At 39.3% G+C, this 20596-nt stretch overlaps 2 protein-coding genes across 2 annotated transcripts in view; one reads left to right on the top strand and one right to left on the bottom strand.

Annotated features, from left to right (window-relative positions):
* Positions 1-7189: 7189 nt before the first annotated feature.
* Positions 7190-7801, bottom strand: LOC147566284 (uncharacterized). The gene has a single exon (XM_086654037.1). It carries the CDS (start codon positions 7799-7801, stop codon positions 7190-7192), a length of 612 nt encoding a protein of 203 aa, XP_086510163.1.
* Positions 7802-12423: 4622 nt separating this feature from the next.
* LOC147566281 (LEAF RUST 10 DISEASE-RESISTANCE LOCUS RECEPTOR-LIKE PROTEIN KINASE-like 1.2) overlaps positions 12424-20596 on the top strand; it is an 82660-nt gene continuing 74487 nt past the window's right edge. Inside the window, exon 1 of the mRNA XM_086652776.1 lies at positions 12424-13299. Coding sequence (XP_086508902.1) covers positions 12471-13299 — 829 coding nt within the window. The 5' untranslated portion in view covers positions 12424-12470. The remainder of the gene's footprint in view (positions 13300-20596) is intronic.

Below are 20596 nucleotides of genomic sequence, written 5' to 3'. Positions count from 1 at the left end.
AAGTTTAAAAAGGCCCTAGTGAAGGATATATCCGTTCGGTCTGAAGGAGATGTCCTTCCGAAGGAGTGTCCTTTGCCCAAGATGGCAATGCGCTCAATTTGTCAGTTAGGATAACGATCACTACAAGAAAAAATGGTTCTAGCGACAAGTTGTTTTATCGCTAAACAATATTTTTTATCGCAAAATATTTTTGTCGACCGAAAAATATTTGTCGTCCCTTGGTCGTAATAGCCCCGTCAAGAAAGTATTTAATGACCAAGTAAGAATTCGTTGTAGAAAACATTTCTTTAGTGACAAGTTATTTAGTCATTAACAATATTTTCAGCGTCCAAATTGTATGGATGTTGAAGGTGTTTTTAGCAACTAATTTTTACGTCGCTAAATAATATTTTAAGTGACAAAATATTTTGTCCCTAATGAAGTATTATGCGACAAAATGATTTGTCAAAAAAAACAATATTAACGGAGAAAATTAATTGTGTAAAAGTGTTTAATGACTAAATAATTTTGTTGCCAAAATTAATTAGTTACAAAACAATCCGTCTCCAAAAATATTTACGACATTCCCATTTTGTTATTGAAAATATTTTCACAGACGAAATATTCCTTTGACAAAGTTTGTTGTTGCAAGAAATTTTTGTGACTAATATTTTTTTGCGATGTTACAATTTTTTTTTTGTTGAAGTACTGTGTTACAATCTTGTCACTGAAAATATTTTCAATGACAGATATTAGTTTTTCTCTACAAATATTTTTCTATGTAACAATTTATCTTACCCTACATTACTCAATAAAATACATATTGAAATGTAAAACTAGATGACATTCAATTACTATAATAAACATAATCTCTTAGTGATGTAAACAAACAACCAATATTCAAGAGTATATAACTAAAGTTTTCTTAGTACCTCAAAAACTAAAAGATTTAAATGACCAAAAACTTGAGTATTCAAACAATTACATACTCATTAAAGGCACACTTGAACCAATTTGATTAAAGATCCATCCTTCTCAAGCTCTCATTGTCATCATTTATCTTTGTACATATTAATTTCTTCATTCCAAATAGAGTAATTAAAAAATCTTATCTTCCTTACGTGGTATGGAACTCCTCATATCAAATTCTTGTAATTGAAGCAGTCGCTCCTACACATAAAGTGTATGATCTTATCCGGAAGATCATCTAGTCCGGTCGAATTAGGGATCTTAATGCTTAGCTAGAAGCCGCTTACGATTGTCGGGTCACTTCGGTGATTTGCAGCTAACATAGACCGGATCCTACAACGGGTTACATCAAAGAGTGGTGGCTTGATCGGAGAGAGTTGACTAGTGAGAGTCTGCCAATATATGGATATGATCCAGTTTGATTGGCCCAAAAGGATCGAAAGAACCGGGCTCGAAAATGAAGCCCGGAAAGGCGAAAATGGGTCGACCATGTCGACCATGAGATGGCCGACCAAGAGCATCGGCCAACCATATGATGGCAGACCACATACATGGGTCGGATAGACCAAACCCATTAAGGGGGTGGTCTGGTCGGCCATATGTAAGGGAAACCCTAGATGGGAATCCCCCCATCTAGGATTCCCAGTCAGAAAGAGTTCTGACTTATCTTTTCTGTGGTCCGGATTAAATCCTAATATGAATATGATTTTAATTAGGGTTTCTTTATATAAGGACCATTATAGAACAGAAAAGGTGTGGATTTTTTTCAAGAGAAAAACGGCCTCTCTCTCTCTCTCAAACAGTTAAGTGAAGAGTGCAGGTTTTAGAGAAAAAAAAACTCACAACCTATCTATCTAGTCAAAAGAATATGAGTTCTCCTTCTCTAGCTTCAATGAGGTCCTAGCTGACATTAAAGAAGGGAGATCAAGTCACTTGCTCGGGTGTCTCAAGCAGAAGAGCTACACATGAATCTCTCATTTTCGGGATAAGGGCATTGGAATTTAGTTTGAGGAAAAGCGATTAAGGTAATCTTCTTTCAGTTTATAGTTCATCTTTAGTTCATGCATGCGATCCTGGTCGACTAGTGTTAAACATATGATGTTTGAGATTCCGCTTACATCACTAGTTAGATGGTTATGTTAGTCTTAGAGGCATATAAAACCCAACACCTAGCAGGTTGGAAGCAAGGTTTAATTTCCCAAGCAGGCAGCATAATACTCATCAAGTCTGTACTTGGATCTTACTGTACCTACTCTTTCAGCTATCAAATGGCCCCTAAAACAATAATCAATAAACTCGAAAGAGTGGAAAGAAGCTTTTGTGGGGGCATGATTTGGAAGATCATAAAAAGTGTTTCATTAAATGGGAAGTTATAACCAGTTCGAAGAAACATGGAGGTTTGGGTGTAAGATCTTTATCGGAAGTCAATAGCTAAAATGGCACAGAGGTTCTTAACAAACCAAGAGTCCATGTGGGTAAACTTTTTAAATACGAAGTATCTTACCAATGAGGACTTTTGGATAGTAAACAGTAAACCAACTAGCTCCTCATTCTGGAGGTATATACTCTAAATCAGAGATGTACTGAGAGATCACATACTTTAGTAAATGGAAGTGGCAAATAAGTGTTAATTGATCGAGATCCATGGTTTCCTAAAATGGAAATCCGCCACAAACCTACATTGATTTGGCCATTATCATCAATTGTGAAATGGGTCTCTGACCTATTTGAAACCGACTTGAATCAATGGAATCATGATACATTGCGAGAATACTTCGATCAGGAATCTATAGTTGCTATTAATAAATTATATGTCCCAAATAGACAGAGTAAAGATGCATTGATATGGTGTGACATAGAAAGTGGCAACTTATCGACAAAATCATAGTACTCGATGGTCAAACAAAAGGTGGTTCCACCGAATCATCTAACTAATTTCCCTTGGGCAAATTATGGAAGAAATCTCTCATATATCCCAAAATACAACTGTTTATTTGGAAATTAGTTCATAAAGGGGCTAGCAACATTATCTAATATAGGTAGACGAATGCAACACATAGATCTGGGATGTAAGCTTTGTCATCTTCATGAAGTTGAAACTCACTTTCATCTTTTTGGAACGTGTTCTGCATTTAGAAATCTATTAACATTAACTAATGATCATGATTTCTTGCAGTTAGGACACGATCCGATCATGAATATATAGGATATTCTAAATAAAGGAAAATTGGCAAATGGAGTTTGGTATAAGTACACTTATCTGCTCTGGATCTAGTGGAAGAATCATAACGAACTTCACTTTAGGCAACAAAGATCGGATTTGGATCGTCTTTGGTGGTTAAGAAAGGTAGAGATTAAACGAAACCCTAACCTAACAGTTTCAGCTCCTTCCTTTGTTGATTTACAAGTTGATACCTGAGACCACCTTCGTGTGGTCGCTTGAAAATTAATGTCGATGGTGAGCATCAGCGGCAGCAGTGATGAGGAATATTTTTGGAGAGGTGATTGACTCAAGAACGACCAACTTTTCATCCATTTCGGCCCTCCTCGGCGAAATGCGATCAGTCTGGTTAGGGCTAGAAATGGTGGAAACACATCACTTATATGGGGTGGAGATTGAAGGGGATTCGAGGGTGGTGGTAACTCTCCTATCGGGCGGCTCTACATCTCTCCCGTGGAGATTAAAACAAGAAATCAATCTGCTGCGTGTGAAGGTTCGTGAGAGACAGGTGTCGCTATCCTATTGCACAAGAAATGCAAATTCAGGTCCTCACATTTTGGCTTATGAGGAATTAGTACCGAGGAGTAATTGATTTCCTTTTGTTGTTATTTAACATTTAGTCCTTCTATCTTTCTTGTGTTTTGGATGGATGTTTGTGTGATTTATGGAGTCAACTTTCAAAAAAAACACGAACTCTGAAAAAATATTTCAACTGTGCGTACTTTGACAAGTACAAACGCTATGATGGGCATATGCCATGTCATAAAGGCTATGCATCAACTAATCGTGTTTCCTTAATGGGTGGTAAATGGGATTTCTTTTGTCTGGTGGACATGACGAGGTGTTCATACAATCAGACACCGGGAGCGTCTATAGGCGCCCAAAAATAACTCTTGGTTTGGATCTCTCTATGTCTTCTAGACTGCGCAGTTTGAGGGCACTCGGGTTGGGCCTAATCTGTGTTGGGCTTAAACAACATAGCCTTAGGCTAGTCCGAGGTGCTCGAACTAGTCCAATTCGTGGGCCTCAAACTGCTCATTCTGAGGTCCTCAGACGGCTCAATTCGACACCAGGAGTGTCTATAGGCGAATCAAAAATAACTATTGCCCTCTTTCTCTCTTCATACCTTCCAGATTGGTCCTCAGACTTGCCCTAATCTGTGTTGGGCTTGAACAACACAGACTTAGACTAGTCTGAGGCGCTCAGACTACTCCATTATGTGGGCTAAGACTCTCATTCCTAAGTTCTCGGACTGCTTAATCCGACACTGGGGGCGTCAATAGGCACCCCGAAAATAAGTTTTGCCATGCTTCTCTCTTCACGCCTTCCAGATTGAGTAGTCCGAGGGCACTCAGTCTGGACCTAATTTGTGTTGGACTTGAACAACACAGACTTAGGCCAATTAGAGGTGTTCAACCTACTCCAATCTGCATGCCTCTTGGATTACTTAATCTGAGATCCTCGGACTGCTGAATCTGAGGCCCAAGAGAGGATAAGCTAAAAGGAAAAGGATGGGGCGTCTTTAGAGGCACCCTAGGACAAAGTTTTTTTGTAACATGGAACCCTGGTCAGCACAGGGGTGGGAATTATGCCCACGTGCCTGAACCTGCCCACGGGCACCCGAGTTTGACGAGGACCATAGACGCCTGCACCATTCTCGTGCACCACCAGCCTAGCCTACCAAGTTTTGGTGACCGTACATGGGTTAAAACCTCTACCCGCCCATCCCGCACCCACTTAGCATCACTCAATGATAGCCAACCAGATTACATCAACTTTTTGGTTTGATGAAGCCCAACAGTCCATGTTGCTAGGCTTAGTTGAGACAGTAAGCAATGTATTTAAGGACAATGTCGCGAAACCCAATGCTTTGCTTTGCAATGGCCCAAGAAAATTCCTGGTAGGAAAATTGAAGTAGTGTTTGGCTTTAAGGCAGCCAGGAGTGAGAATAAGTTTATATTATCATAATCCCATAGAATTCTTCATGGTGGCCAATACGTGGACAACCAATTTTCTTACATGAACAACTATTTTATATGGACAACTAGAAAAACTAAAATTTTATACGGACAACCGTTTTTAAAGGGACATCACTCTATTGTTTTTCACTCTTGTCCTCTAAAAATTAGAGGTTTTATTTAAAGTTTTCCCTCTTTTCTTCCATGAACCATGACTTTATTCTACTTCTTCATCACCCACAAATTTGTAGAGAGATAAACTTTTGATAGACATTATTGATCATGACAGCAAAAACCCTAGCATCTCTTAAAATAAAAAACCTAGAAAATCAATATTTTGTATCAAACTACAAGCAGATCCCCGCGTCTGAATTTCACCTACGAACGGTAGCAGTCACTGCTACTTTTAGGGAATTTTTCTCGAAACCAAAACTCAATTCATCAAAGACTAACAACAATACAATCCAAAACTCAATTCATCAAAGAATTAAAATCTAGTTCAGATTTTCGAATCACATTAGGAGGTAGAGGATCAGATAATGATCTATTAAGAAAGTGCACAAATTTGTCCAAGAAAACAATAAATGATGAGAAGATTTCTAGTTTCCCAATAACGACATCACTCTCTCTCTAACTTTTGGCGATTGGTAAGGGGAGCTAGGAATTGTTGTTGGGGAGCTGTAGTACAAAATATTAATTTTGTACTACAGCTCCCCATACCAATTTAGTATTAGGAACTATTTTTTTGAAATTTAAGTTAAATATTGAAATACAGAGGGATTAGAAAACGATTACAGAATTTCTAAATTAAAAAATTTTAATTGTAATTTTTTTGAAGATTGTTTTTTGTTCATGATTTAAGATTTCAAGTCTAAAACGATAATGTTTCATTTTATAAATGTCATGACCTTGAAAATTAGATATGATATGAGTTGTAATAGAGTTTTATATTAATTTTTGCTCTAATTCAAATTATCTATATTGATGTGTTAAAAAATTTCGTTAAACAATTTCCCCCCAGTGGAGGGAAATATGGTGAACAAACACGAAAACAGTGAGTTTTCCCTAGGGAATTGCATATACATGATTTTTTTCTTCAACAAATTTCCCCCCAAACGAGGGAAATTAGACGAAAAAATGTGAAAACAGTAAATTCCTACTCAATACTATCCAATTTGTCTTCTCTATTTTCCTTGAAGTAGAAAAGATTTGCAGGAAAATGGATGAGATTGAAGAATTTGGAATAAAATTTTATAATGCTACCCATCCAGAAGACTCATCTCCATACACATCTTCACCTTCATAGATTGTTTGTTTCTTGGAAATGGATGAAATTACGGAGAGTTCTCCATTAATGGTGGGTGTGATTTGTAGTGGTAAAAAAAACTCACTAAAACCCTAGATATAAAACTCAATAAAACCCTAGAAATTAGAAGGGGGAAGAAGAAGTCACAAGACTTTGGTTGATGTCTTCTTCGTTAGGCAAAATACTTTGTAAGAAAACGCCAGAGATTTGTAGTTGATGAAGGAAAGAGATTGTCGGAGGGGAGATTGAAGAGTCGACTTCAGAAGAGAGAAGAGTGAAAGAGGAAGAAAGTTTTTTTTTTCTTTGTTATTTATGAGATATTTGACTATGTTACACTTGAGTCCTTCAAATTATGATTAAAATCTATAACATAGAAGGTCTTTAAAATAATAATCCAAAAGTCTTATCTCCCCTTACTAATCTCTATAGCTCCCCAACTATAATAGCTCCCCAACAACAATTCCCAGCTCCCTTTACCAATCGCGCTAACTTTTCTCTCTAAAAACCTACTCTCTCTCTCTCTCTCTCTCTCTCTCTCTCTCTAGAACTGTGATAACTTGTTCACTGTTATCCCAGATGGAACCGATTATGAACCTCCTTCCATTAATATTAATAGCCTCCATAAAGGTGGTTTGGTTGGTTGAAAGATCATTTGTCGGTCCACTGAGACGACGATGTGTTCAGCTTCAAGGCTTCAACATACTCTTTTTTTTTTTTTTTTTTTTTTTGTTGAAAGCGACAGAAAAAACAAGAAAATTACAACCCCAGATCCAGCCTCATCGCCTCTCTAGAATTCCAAATACGACTAACTTTGTGTCTTCGACCCCATTTTGCAAGTTGATCTGCCATCATATTAGTTGATCGGGGACTGTAAAGAAATTGAACTTGAGTGAAGTTATTGCATAATAAGATGATTTTATCCCTGTGCATCTTCGATTGCCACTGAATATCTTGTTTCTGATCCCTAAGGTGAGATATAAGATTGAGATTGTCACTTTCCACTTGAAGATGTGTTATGTTGAGATCCGATGCCCATCTGGTGGCTTGGAGAATCGCAATACATTCACACTCCTCTGCAGACTGTCCCCTGATCGTGTCGGCCATAGCAATTATGAAATCCCCATTCTCGTCATGGATGATGCAGCCTATACCGGCTGGATCTAAGTAATTCGTGAAGGAGGCATCCACGTTGATTTTGAGAAAAGGTGGTGGCGGAGGACTCCAGTTAGGTTGCTCGGGTTTCAAGGAGTGCGTTTTTACTGCCTGAGTATTGGTGATGTAACTCTGAATCATTTGAATCACTTGTTGTGGTGAATAATCTTTATTACCAAAACTTTTTTCACATCGCGCTTTCCATATAAACCACATAATTTTGCTCATCAAAGTGATTTTGGTTTCCTCTAGAGTCTTCCAGACCAGAATCCAATCAAGTACCGTCGAGAAGTTGCTAGTTCTGATATTAAAATGAAGCCAAATAGCTCTAGCGTAATTACAGTGCAGCAGCAGCAGGTGCGCTAAGGATTCCCTCTCCTCACAGAACGAACAAGTATATTGACTACCAATGAATTACCCAATTTTGTCTCTCACCGGGAGACTGTTAGTACAGCATTTCTAGAGGAATAATTTGATCCTCGGGATGGTTTGAATATGCCAAATAAAGTTCCAATTGGTTTTCTCGTAGTTCCGAGCATTAAGACGTAAATGCGTGTACATCGATTTAATCGTAAAATTACCAGATTTAGTTAACGTCCAGATCATGACATCATCAGCCTGAGGGTGCAGATTTATGCTAAGAATAGCATTTCTAATGTGTTCCGAGAAGTAAGTTTCGAGCAGGTCAACATTCCACCTATCATGCACAATCAAGTCGGCCACCTTATCAAAGGGGCAATTGTTTTCATTAGTTAATGGGGGAGCATGGTTGGGAATCCAATAGTCAGACCAAATATTAACAGAGATTTCCAGAACCAAGAATGGTTTTGTTTAGGAGGAGTAGGTTGGTCAGCTTTCGGGAAGTATTTAGCTTTAAGAAGACGAACCCAAGGGGCATTAGGGGTTTTATGAATGCGCCAACTTAGTTTACTGAGGAAAGCTTCATTATCAAGGATAGGAAGACGGAAGCCAAGCCCACCATAGCAGCGAGGGCGACAGATCGAGGACCAGTTGATAGTATGAATCGATTTGCTTTTTCCCCACCAAAAGGACCGTTGAATGGTCTCGATGCGCTTGCTGATCCCTTTAGGGATAGAAAAGCATTGCATCTGGTATCGGGGAACAGCCGCTGCAACAGTCGAAATGACAACTGAGCGACCAGCTTGGGAGAGGAGGTTGGTTTTCCATTTCGAGAGTTTATTCTGAATCTGGTCTATCAAAGAAGAAAAGGCCTGCACCTTTTTAGCTCCAATGAAGAGTTTAGACCCGAGGTACTTGTCTAGGGAGGAAGCTTGGTGCACTTTGAGGGCTTTACTAATCATACGTTTGAACTTAGGATGGGTGTTTTTAGAGAAAAAAACAGTGGATTTGTTGTAGTTTATAATTTGCCCAGATTCATTGCCGAAGACGTTCAGAATGTTGATCAGAGAGGATATATTATCGAGAGTGTTACGGCCAAAGATAATGCAGTCATCGGCGAAGAGGAGATGGTTGAAATTGAAAGCGGATCGAGGAGTAGAGAACCCCGAGAAGGTGAAAGGGCTATTAGGGGAGTCTAGAAGTCTGCTCAGGCCCTCCATGGCGATCGTGAAGAGGAAGGGGGATAGAGGGTCCCCTTGCCTCAAACCTCTAGAGACATTGAAGGAGTTGCCAGGGCGACCATTGATCAAGACGGCCATCGAGGAAGAGGAGATACAGGAGTGGATCAGACGAATCCAATGGGGGTCATAACCCATCTTCGTCATGATAGAGAGCAAATAAGACCATTCAACACGATCAAAAGCCTTTGACATGTCAAGTTTCAGACCAAAATAGCTTTTTGAGCCTCGTTTTGATTTGAAAGAGTGGGCAACTTCCTGGCTAATAATGATGTTGTCCGTGATCTGACGACCCGGGACATAGGCAGCTTGGTAAGGAGAAATAATATCCGGAAGCGTAGTTTTGAGGCGATTAGCAAGAATCTTGGTGATGATTTTGTAAGTGGTGTTAAGGAGACTGATGGGTCGGAAATCCGTCGTAGACTGCGGGGATTTGGTTTTAGGAATAAGGCAAATATGAGTATGGTTCGAACCTGGGGGGAGAGCAGAGGAGCGGAAGAAATTATTAACCATCTGGATGATATCTGGTTTGACAGTCTCCCAATTCGTATGGTAGAAGAAAGGAGGAAAACCATCGGGGCCTGGAGCAGCCTCAGACTTAAGAGAAAAGGTGGCATTGCGAATCTCTTCATCATTAGGGGTAGTAGTAAGAACCAGATTTTGGAGTGGCGTGATTTGCAAATGGAACAGATTTTGGATGATCCCCGCATTACCCGATGGGGAAGAAGTAGAAATGTTTTTCAAAGTATCGGAGAAAATTTGGGAGATCTCAGAGGGATCCGAACACCAGGAATTATCCGCTCTTTTAATGGAGGTAATATGATTTTTCCGGTTTCGGGTAATAGCCTTGGCGTGAAAAAATTTCGTATTACGGTCGCCCAGGTGGATATTAGCATCCCTAGATTTTTCCTTCCAAAGGCTTTCCTGTTGGTTATACGCCTCTTCGAGTTGGGAGTGAAGGGAGAGAAGAGATTCGGGATTGGTGTTGGATTGGATTGAGGATACAAGTCTCTTAATACGGTTCTCTATATGCCCAAAAACCGTTTTATTCCACTTAGACAATTTAATGGCCAGAAAATTAAGCTTTTGTTGAATGAGAGTGGGAGAAGGAGGCCAGTTAAACTGGACGAAAGCACTACAGTCCGGGTGAGACATCCAAGTGCGAATGAATTTGAAAGGTTTGCAACCAGAGGGAGAATAAGGGTTGGTAGTAAGCAAGATAGGCAGGTGGTCAGACCCGACTCCCGGGAGGTGTTGCACTCTAGAATGGGGGTACACCGACAACCAGGACAGGTTGGAAAGGGCACGGTCAAGACGCTCTTGAACAAGATTACCTTTGAATTGTCTATTAGACCAGGTGTAAGAGGGGCCACTGAAACCAAGATCCTGGAGGCCAAACTTCTGAGTGAAGGTCAAAATTTTCTTAGCATAGTGGGGGAGGGGTTTGGGAGGGCCGCTTTTATCCGAGGGGTGCAATATAGCATTGAGATCCCCAATAATAGTCCACGGGTGTTCAGGAGTCGTGCGGAGGGAACTCAACAACTCCCACGGTTTAAGTTTGTTGGTATTGTGGGGACAACCATAAAAGCAAGTCACCACTAGGGGTTCCAGAGACCCCGGGACGGAAATATTAGTATGTATCATGTTGATGTCCTTGTGGGTAATCTTGAGATCAATGTCTGGGAGCCAGAACAAGGCCAAACCTCCCCCTTTATTGACAGGATCAACCGTTATCTTATTGTAGTTAGATTGAAGGTTAAGAAGTTTATCTAGATTAATGTTCAAACATTTGGTTTCGGAAAGAAATATCAGGTCAGGTTTGTGTTCCCTAATAAGGTTCCACAGATGCTTGCGGTTGAGGAAGTTTCCGCAACCCCTCACGTTCCAAGCGAGGATAGTCAAGTTGGGAAGGGTGTGAGAGTCAGTCGAGCTATTGGGCTGGGCAATGTATAAAGTGCCGGGTTGGGACTGAAGCAGACCCCCCGTGTCCAAATTGGTCTCCAAATTGTGAGTCATCTAGGCTAGGCCAGGCCAAAAGGATAAAAACTAGAGAAGCAATAACCAAGAACCGAAAAACACTAAAAACCGCCAAGTACCAAACAGGAACAAAAAACAGAAAGGCCAAACGGCCGCCAAACAACTAGCCCCTAAACCCGGTACACGTAGCAAGAGAGCCAAAAAGGCCCAGAACCGAACTCACTACGGAGTTAATTCTAAAGGCACCACCCAGGCAAAACTCTCTTGCTTGAGTACCCGAGAAAGACCAACAAAACAGAACAAACTAAACAGAAAAGAAAACAAACAGACCCAACTGAAAACAAACAAACAGAAACCCGAAAGACTATCGGCACCGAGACTAGGCAGGTGGGATAACGGCACCCTCCGCCCCCTGAGCGACGAGAATGTCTAAGCTTCGGGACAGAATACTTGACTCCTCTAACAGTTGACGCGCCTCTTTGTTAGCCAGCAACCTGGAATGGTAGGAAGGAGAGTCGGTTGATTCGTCTGAAGAGCTGATAGATTGGTGGGATGGGCTCGAACATATAGGTTTTTCTATTTCTAATTATTGTATTTGTTAATGGTCATCAGATTAATTAGCGTTGATATTCAAGTATTAATAGAGTTATCTCCCTATTAAATCTAAGTCAACTAAGTCAAACATAGTTGACTCACATCGGACCCAAAAATAGTTGTCTATATAAGAAAATGAACAATACGAATAACTTCCAGTTTTAGTCCGACACTGCCTCTTTAGAATTAGGAAAGGTGTTTGTAGACTTTATTAATGGAGAGGAAGAAGTGAGCTTTTTCAAGTTATGAGTTTACCCGCTACCCGAATTACCCGAGCTTCTTAATGGGGCCGACAATGGACAAGGCGAATTTCAAAATTCCCGTCCGGTTAACCCGCTTACCCTAATAGCCATTAAAGTTTAGTGCCCGACCCGCCCTGCCTGATGCTTCGACTGTCCGTAGACGCCCATACCCGCTTAATTCTCACTGCTGGACATCAACACGGTCACGTATGAACCAACAGACCAAATCATTGTTACCGAAGAGTTCATAGTTGCCATTTTAGACCGAGTCAAGTAAAAAAACACACTTTTCAACAACAAAAAAAGAAAAAAAAAAAAAGTAAAAAACACACTGAAATTTCTCCTCCTTTGAACAATAGCAAAAAAGTAAACGTAGCCGCCTCCTATATTTCTATATCCTTCAAATTCTAACTTACCATTTGAATAGTTAAACTCTTCTTCATCTCTCAACAACTCTCATCTTCATCTCTCAAGATGATCTCCAATCACCCATCATCTTTCATTTTCCGACCACCCATTATTACCACCTTCTTCTTTATTTTAGTTTTCATCATTCAATTTCAAGATTGTTTATGTCAGCAACAAACTGATGATGATTCAAAAAAGTACGAAAATTGCCAAAATAATTTCACTTGTCGAGATGGAATTAATATTGGATACCCTTTTTATGGAAACAATCGACCTGATTACTGTGGATTTCCTGGGTACAGATTAGACTGTAACCGTGATGATCAATTCACTGAAATTGAAATCATCTCTCAAAAATACAGAGTTCTGCAAATCAATCAAGCAGAGAGAATCATGAGAATAACCAGAAGAGATTTTATCGTTGGAGGTGATGCTTGTCCAGAGAATTTCACAAACACAATACTAAATACAACCATGTTCAGTACTCCTGAAAATGGGTATTTGAATCTAACCGTTTCTTATGATTGCCCTGGATCAAATAATGGAGGATTACTTAACAAGTTTGATTGCAAAAAGAATGAAACAAGTAGTGGTGATGCTTATTTTTGGAGTAAAACCCCAGGTGATGGAGTAAACCGTAATTGTAGAGAAAACATGGAAGTTCCGATTAGTATATCAGATTTTGGCAGATTAGCAAGTGATCCAAGAAAACTACTTCCGATATTGAGAGAAGGTTTCGTTGTTACTTACTACGTTGATGGTGAAGCTCGAACGAGGATAGATGCGTGTGTGAATTGTATTGAATCAGGAGGGTCGTGTGGATATGGATCAACTTCATCTTCAACCTTTTCTTGCTTTTGTGTAAATGGAACAGTTGCTACTACTTCATGTCCTGGTAAGTAGTTTATTTTTATTTTTGAACCTGGTAAGTAGTTAGTTTGCCTTGTGCTCAATAAATTCTTATAACTTGATCTGTACAACTATCTTAATTGTCAAGGGAAGTATTAGGGACACAACGGATTTTACCATGGACTCAGTGACTTATCCACTATCCATTATTTCAAACAAGTTATAAACTCACCTTCATCTTCAGGCTTTGTCTGCTATTGTCCAAATGGAACTACTTCTACTTGTTCTGCCGGTACTTATCCACTATCCATTATTTCAAACAAGTTATAATCTGTCCTGAAAAGTGGATCAAAATTCGAGGTTGACCGGTTGGATTTGGTCCAACCTATGGGCCGAATCCAGCCCTTTGCCTTGGGTTTCTGTCGGATTCCGAAACACTTCTCTGAGCAGACTAAATATGAAACAATGAGCTTGAACTCACATGAGCCTTAACACCTTTTTGGGTTTATGTCGGATCACTTACTACTTATGTTTGAAAAAAGACGAAAACGTTTGAGTTAAATTCTCATTTGACCCCATTTATGACTAACTAGTTAATTCGATCTTTCATAATTTTTACAGTTGAAAAATCTTTCAGAATTACTTTATACTTAACTTTTAAGTTGGCTCTTGCAATTATGCTAGTGAATTAATATTAGAAGCGTAGATAGAAAGATACATTCGTCAACGTAATCCAATACCTGGGGAGCTTAGATTATTGTGAGCGAATGTTACTAATAAATGTCGGGTTTTCTAATTGCAGATCATGCAAACCGCAGTAAAAGAAAGAAAGTTCAATTAGGTAAATACTCATAAAATCCGTCCTTGTTCGACTATACAAGTTTGCTGGTTATAAGTAGAGGGTGTTTGATTTTTTTCACTTCATTTCTTCTATTATCTTGTTACAGGAATAGGAGCTGGAGTAAGTGGAAGTCTAATTGCAGTGAGCTTATTGATTCTGGTATTGAGAAAGATATCCTCGTGGAAGAAGGAAAATGATGACCAGACTCTGGAGGCTTTCTTTGGACATGGTGGATCCATTGTTTCTAAGAGATTTAGATACACAGAAGTCGATAAAATGACTAACTCGTTTAAAGAAAAACTTGGCCAAGGAGGTTATGGTTCTGTCTTCAAAGGACAACTTCAGGATGGTCGTTTGGTGGCAGTTAAGGTTTTGTCCAATAAATCGACAAGTAATAACGGAGAAGAATTCTTGAATGAAGTTGCAAGCATTAGCCGAACTTCTCACATCAATATCGTGAGTCTACTAGGTTTCTGTTATGAGAAAGATAAACAAGCTCTAATATTTGAATTCATGCCCAATGGGTCTCTTGACAAATTCATTTACAACAAAAATATTTCATTAGAATCATCTTTCGAATGGAAAATATTATACGAAATCGCTATTGGAATTGCTCGAGGACTCGGGTACTTACATCGTGGTTGTAGCACTAGAATAATACATTTCGACATAAAACCTCATAATATTCTCTTAGATGATGATTTCTCACCAAAAATTTCTGACTTTGGACTCGCAAAGTTGTGTCCGGGGAAAGAGAGTTTCATATCGATGTCGGATGCAAGAGGAACGGCAGGTTATATTGCTCCAGAAGTATTTAGCAGAAACATTGGAGGAGTTTCTCATAAGTCAGATGTTTACAGCTATGGAATGATGATATTAGAAATGGTAGGGGGTAGAAAGAACTTTGATGTGAAAGTGGGGAAGGATCATTCTTCTCAGCTATACTTTCCAGATTGGATTTACGATCATCTCAATCTAGAGGGGGGACTTGGAGTGCAAGGGATTACGATTGAAGAGAGCCAAGAAGTTGTTGCAAAGAAAATGATAATTGTAGGTTTATGGTGCATACAAATCAATCCTTCTAGTCGGCCTTCGATGAGTAAAGTGTTGGAAATGTTGGAAGGAAGCCTCGAAGCTTTGCGAATCCCACCCAAACCTTTCCTTTATTCTCCTGCAAGATCATGGCGGTCGGAAACAGATTCTTCCACATTAATTGACTCAAAATAGCTCTTGTACTATACTGTGGAGGTACTAAGAAGTGTGCATTATGTGTATTAGGTGGAAATAATTTTAAGCCGAACTTCTATAATAGTTCAATTTAGGTGTATCAATTTCAGAGAGTGATTTATAGAGACAAGTAAGGAGACGGAGAGGGGAGAAGGAGATGCTTAAATTTTGTTTTGTGGTGAGAAAATTTAACAAGTTAAGACTTCAAATTACGGATCTTAACTTTTCCTTGAAGCATGTGTGCTTTCATTCCTTCAAAATCCCAAGTCAAACATTTCTTTTCAAATGTCAACAAAGAAAAATTAAATTCCTCTTATGGACCAATTCAATGCTTCCTCCCCTCATTTTTATCTTTGAAGATAATCATCTCTTATCACCCATCTATTTCATTTCCCAATCACCTGCCATCACCACCACCACCATCATCATCTTCTTTCTAATTTTTATTGTCATCAATCACGTTCAAGACTGTTCATGTCAACAGCAAAGACACTGCCTTACTAATTTCACTTGTAGAGATGGGAGGAACATTGGGTATTCTTCCTATGGAAATAATCGACCTGATTACAGTGGATTCCACGGATACAAATTGGGCTGCACCAGTTAACAATAGTTTCTGTACCCAAATTGCAGAGACAACATGGAAGTTCCAATTAGTATATTAGATTTTGGAAGATTAGCAAGTGATCGTAGGAAAGGTCTTTGGTACAGGAAGAACAATGTTTAGTAAAGACAATGCATTAGATAGAGAGGGCAGTCTTTTTAGTGTATGGAGAGATAAATACTATTTTCCAAAATATCCCAAAATTAAACATTGGTCTCTCTCCTAAAACTCTGTTAGGTCAAAGAGAGAGAATCCCCTAAAACTCTGTTCAATCAAAGAAATAGAAACCTTTTTCTCTCTAAAATTATGTTAGATCAAAGAGAGAGATAGAGACGTTGTTCGATCAAAGAGAGAGCAGGGCCGTGGTTGAGAATTTGGGGGCCATGTACGAATTTTTTTTATAGGTCTTTCATATAATAAAAAATTACAAACAAAAATTAAACGAAATGCAAGATAATCTGTTAGTACATAGTATATGTGAGAATCCAAATGTATTTTGGAAAAAAATAACAATCGTAGGAAAATCTAGTCTAAAAATCGAAAATAATTTGAACACAAATTTTTCTTTATTCTAATGAAATATAAGGTTTCGTGGAATGTTTGGATGTTAATATAAAATCATATGAATTGTTTCGTTTGCTACTTATCAAACATGACGAGGGGCAGAATAAGTGAGCATGACTAACTTAAAATGATTGAAAGAAAATAATTTATCCTTACAACGTATAATAAGAATCTAAGCATTTTTTTAATATGATGTCTTTAGTATAATGTTTGTCTCCTGCGTGATTTGATCCTGCATCTCCTGCGTGGAAGCTGAAGAAGCTTACCAGCCAGGCTGGTAGACATTTCGTATGATTGTACCTATTGTTGCCTATATAAAGAAATCTCTGGTCTCTTATAGAAAATGGGCCCTAGTAGTGGGGGGCCCAGTGCGGGTGCCCTGCCCGCACTGACCCATCAACGGGGCCTGAGAGAGAGAGATGTTGTATATGTAAGCAGGTGTAACACTTGTCAGCAAATTAAGGCAGAACATCAGAAACAGGCTGGAGAGTTACAACCATTTCAGATACTATAATGGAAATGGGAGCATATCACGATGGACTTCGTAACTGATTTACCACGAAGCAAGGAAGGATTTGATGTTGTATGTGTGATAGTTGATAGACTAACCAAATCAGCCCATTTTGTACCTATCAGTATGAAATATACACCAGAGAAGCTCGATTTGTTGTATTCTGAACAGATTGTAAGACTTCATGGAGTTCCAGTGTCGATTACCTCAGACAGGGACCCGAGATTTACTTCTAGATGGTGGGATAGTTTACTGAGAGCTCTTGGTACAAAATTGAATTTGAGTACAGCATATCATCCCCAGACAGATGGTCAGTCGGAGCGGACTATTCAGATTTTGGAAGATATGCTTCGTGCTTGTGTTCTAGATTTTGGAGGACCATGGCAAAGATATTTACATCTAGTAGAGTTTGCTTACAATAATAGCACACAGTCTAGCATCGGAATGGCACCTTTTGAAGCCTTATATGGTAGACCATGCCGATCACCAGTCTGTTGGTCAGATGTTGGAGTAAGATCTTTGCTTGGGCCAGAAATGGTGGAGGAGACTGCTGAAAAAGTGAAATTGATCAGGGAAAGGATTTTACGAGCACAGAGTAGACAGAAGAGTTATGCTGATCATCGACGAAGACTATTGACTTTTGAGGTGGACGATCATGTCTATGTGAGAGTGTCACCAAGGAAGGGGATTCGGAGGTTCGGACTACAAGGAAAGTTAGCACCAAGATATGTTGGTCCCTTCTCTATTTTAGAGCGCATTGGTCAAGTAGCCTACAGGTTAGCTTTGCCCCCACATTTGGAGAGAATGCACAATGTGTTTCACGTATCGCAATTACGAAAGTGCGAGCCAGAGCCGGATCAAATCATCAGACGGGAGAATTTGATTTTAGACGAAGATGCCACTTATGAAATCCACCCAGTTCGGATAGAGGATCGAAAGGATAAAATTCTTTGGAATAAGGTTATACCTTTGGTTCGAGTTCTATGGCGACACAATAACGTAGAAGAATCTACATGGGAGACGGAAGCAGACATGAGAGTTCAGTACCCACAGTTGTTCGATAAAGAGGTATGTATTTTACTTGATTTCCTTCTCTACTTTCAATTTCGAGGACGAAATTCATTTTAGGGGGGTGAAAGTGTAACACCCAGATTTTTTTGAATTGGAAAATCAGACGAATTAGAGCGCCGAGAAGAATTAATTAATTTTTTCATGGTTAGTTGTGGGAGGAAAGAGAAAATAAGAAGTTAAATTGGGGGTCATAAAATGATTATTGTGGTTGGAATAGTGAGTTGTAAATTTAGTGGGACTTATCTGCAAAGGACATAGGAATTCAGGGACTTAAAGCAAAGGCATTTTGTTAGCCACTTTAGTTGTTGACAAGTGGCAACTTCATGCATTTAAATTCTTTATAAACCAACCCACTGCCCACGTATTACTCCAGCAACCCACTTTCAATTTCAATTTCAATTTCAATTCCATCAGCAACAACATTAACAGTTCGGGTGAAAGCCACTTAGGGTTTTATAAAACTTCGATTTTCCGGGTCCAATTAGTTTGTCGTCGGTAGTCGGAAAATTGTGCCGTTTCTTCCAGGTAACTCTATTCAACTTCATCTACGTTTCTAGCGATTCAATTTTTTTTTAGTTTCATCCCAATTTGAGAGATATTGGATGGTAATATCAGAAGCTATATAGTTGGGTATAATTTTTAGTGGGTTCATATATTGGAGCTATTGGAATAGTTAATTATTAAGTTCTTTCAATGATTTTATGATTTGGGACTCGTTTAAAATCTTTTGGACTTATCTGGGGTACCCATATGCAGACGAGGTGCTACCGAATTACTTCTAATAGTCGATTTCTGTATAACGAACAGTTTTGGAATAGTTTGGTATATAATGGGTATCTATTATATGTCGGGTTCACTGTTATATAGATGATTTGGCTAAGAAAATTCATATGGTCAAGGTCTATATGATATGATGGCTTCGAAATTACGGATAAGATTATATGGACTTGTCCAGTTGTTTAGGACGCGAGTTAAGTATTCGGTGGAGCTATATACTGAATCTTATATCGTTCATAAGTTCATTCTCATGCATCTGAGCATCTTATGAGATTGCAGGATCTCCTCGGACAATTTTCTAATTGTCAATTGACCCTCTTGTTTCTTCTTACTTGCAACAGGAAGTGAATACTACGTAGAAGAGGTCTTCGAAGAATCCGAGTCTCAGGTGGAGGATATTACTGAACCTGAGGTGTATTATATTTGAGGTAGGATCCTATGAATCTTACTTGGAGCACGGGTATTCCCCGCTTCACCATTATATATATATATATATATTTAGCCATTTTCTTCTGTTTATAGTTCTCTTGTTCAATTTATGATATGATATGGTATGATATGTATGTATGTGGTGTGCTCTATGTTATGGATGTTTCTCTTTTAAAAACAAATTGGTTTTTCTGAAAAAAATAATCACATGGAGGCGGAATCGCTTGATCTGTGTGATCTTTTTGTGTGAATTGTAAACACGTGGTGGCGGAATCGCTTGAGCTGCGTGTACAACATGGAGGCGGAATCGCTTGATCTGTGTTACGTGTAATGGTTGTTTTACCACGGGCATTGGTTGATCCCCTTGTTTATTTTATGTTATGGATTAGCCATGAATTATGTCAAGGGTTACACTCGGTTCGTGGCCAGCCGTTTGGTAACGACCATTCTAGTTTACCCGGAATGGGGTCCGGAGAGGATGGGAGTTGGGGTATTCCGACCCTTGGAGTGATTAGGGGACTGACCCAATGCCATGCTTGTTTATTTATTCTGCTAAACCACTGGTGTGTGTGGTTTGAATTCTGTTGTGATTGATACTTACAATGTTTTCACCGAAATAAGAGAGGGTGTTTACCCGAGTTTTCTTAATAAGAAAATACTAATTCCCTGAAAGTGGACACTAGTAAAAGCTTGGCTTTAAACAGGGTTTACCCTACCTTGAGACATGAGAACGCTCTTCTCCTTTGGGTTGATGGGACCTTTAGGAGGGCTCTGTTTTTGTAGCTTTGGGAGCTTATCAGATCATTTAATACTATTATAGGTTCATGCATATGTTTGGGTATTCTTCGAATGGTCAATGAGTTACCTTGTGAGGAAGCGTCAGATCTGGCCGGAGATAGGACGCGCCTCAAGATGAGATAATTGTATCGTCGTGGTTATATGGCTCTGCTACACGACGATGCTCTTATAGTCGTCTGGGTAAGTCATGACATATTCTAAGCGTATCATGGTTTGGGTGAGATTTACTATTTGATGCGTATTGAGATCACAAGCCAGCCCGATGGGCGATGATGACGAAGGGAGAGTTACAGAAGCTCTTACCGGGGTATTACGTGGATCCATGTGTACACTGCAGTAGTCAAACGTTCGATAAGGCGCCGCCTGCCTACATACTAACAAAGGCCGAATGGTTCTTCCTAGCCGAATAGTAGGTGACCCCGACTGAGGGCGTATTCAGTCGTGATCTTGGTAAGCTAGAAGAATTATCTTGCTATATCGCCTTGCTTGATGTGCATATTGATATCTCTGTATATATGTAA

Source organism: Eschscholzia californica, unplaced genomic scaffold, assembly GCF_041429995.1.
Source record: "Eschscholzia californica isolate CP2 unplaced genomic scaffold, dmEscCali1.0.p SCAF_1, whole genome shotgun sequence".
In the NCBI taxonomy this organism is placed as follows: Eukaryota; Viridiplantae; Streptophyta; class Magnoliopsida; order Ranunculales; family Papaveraceae; genus Eschscholzia; species Eschscholzia californica.
This window is presented reverse-complemented; position numbering and strand designations above follow the sequence as displayed.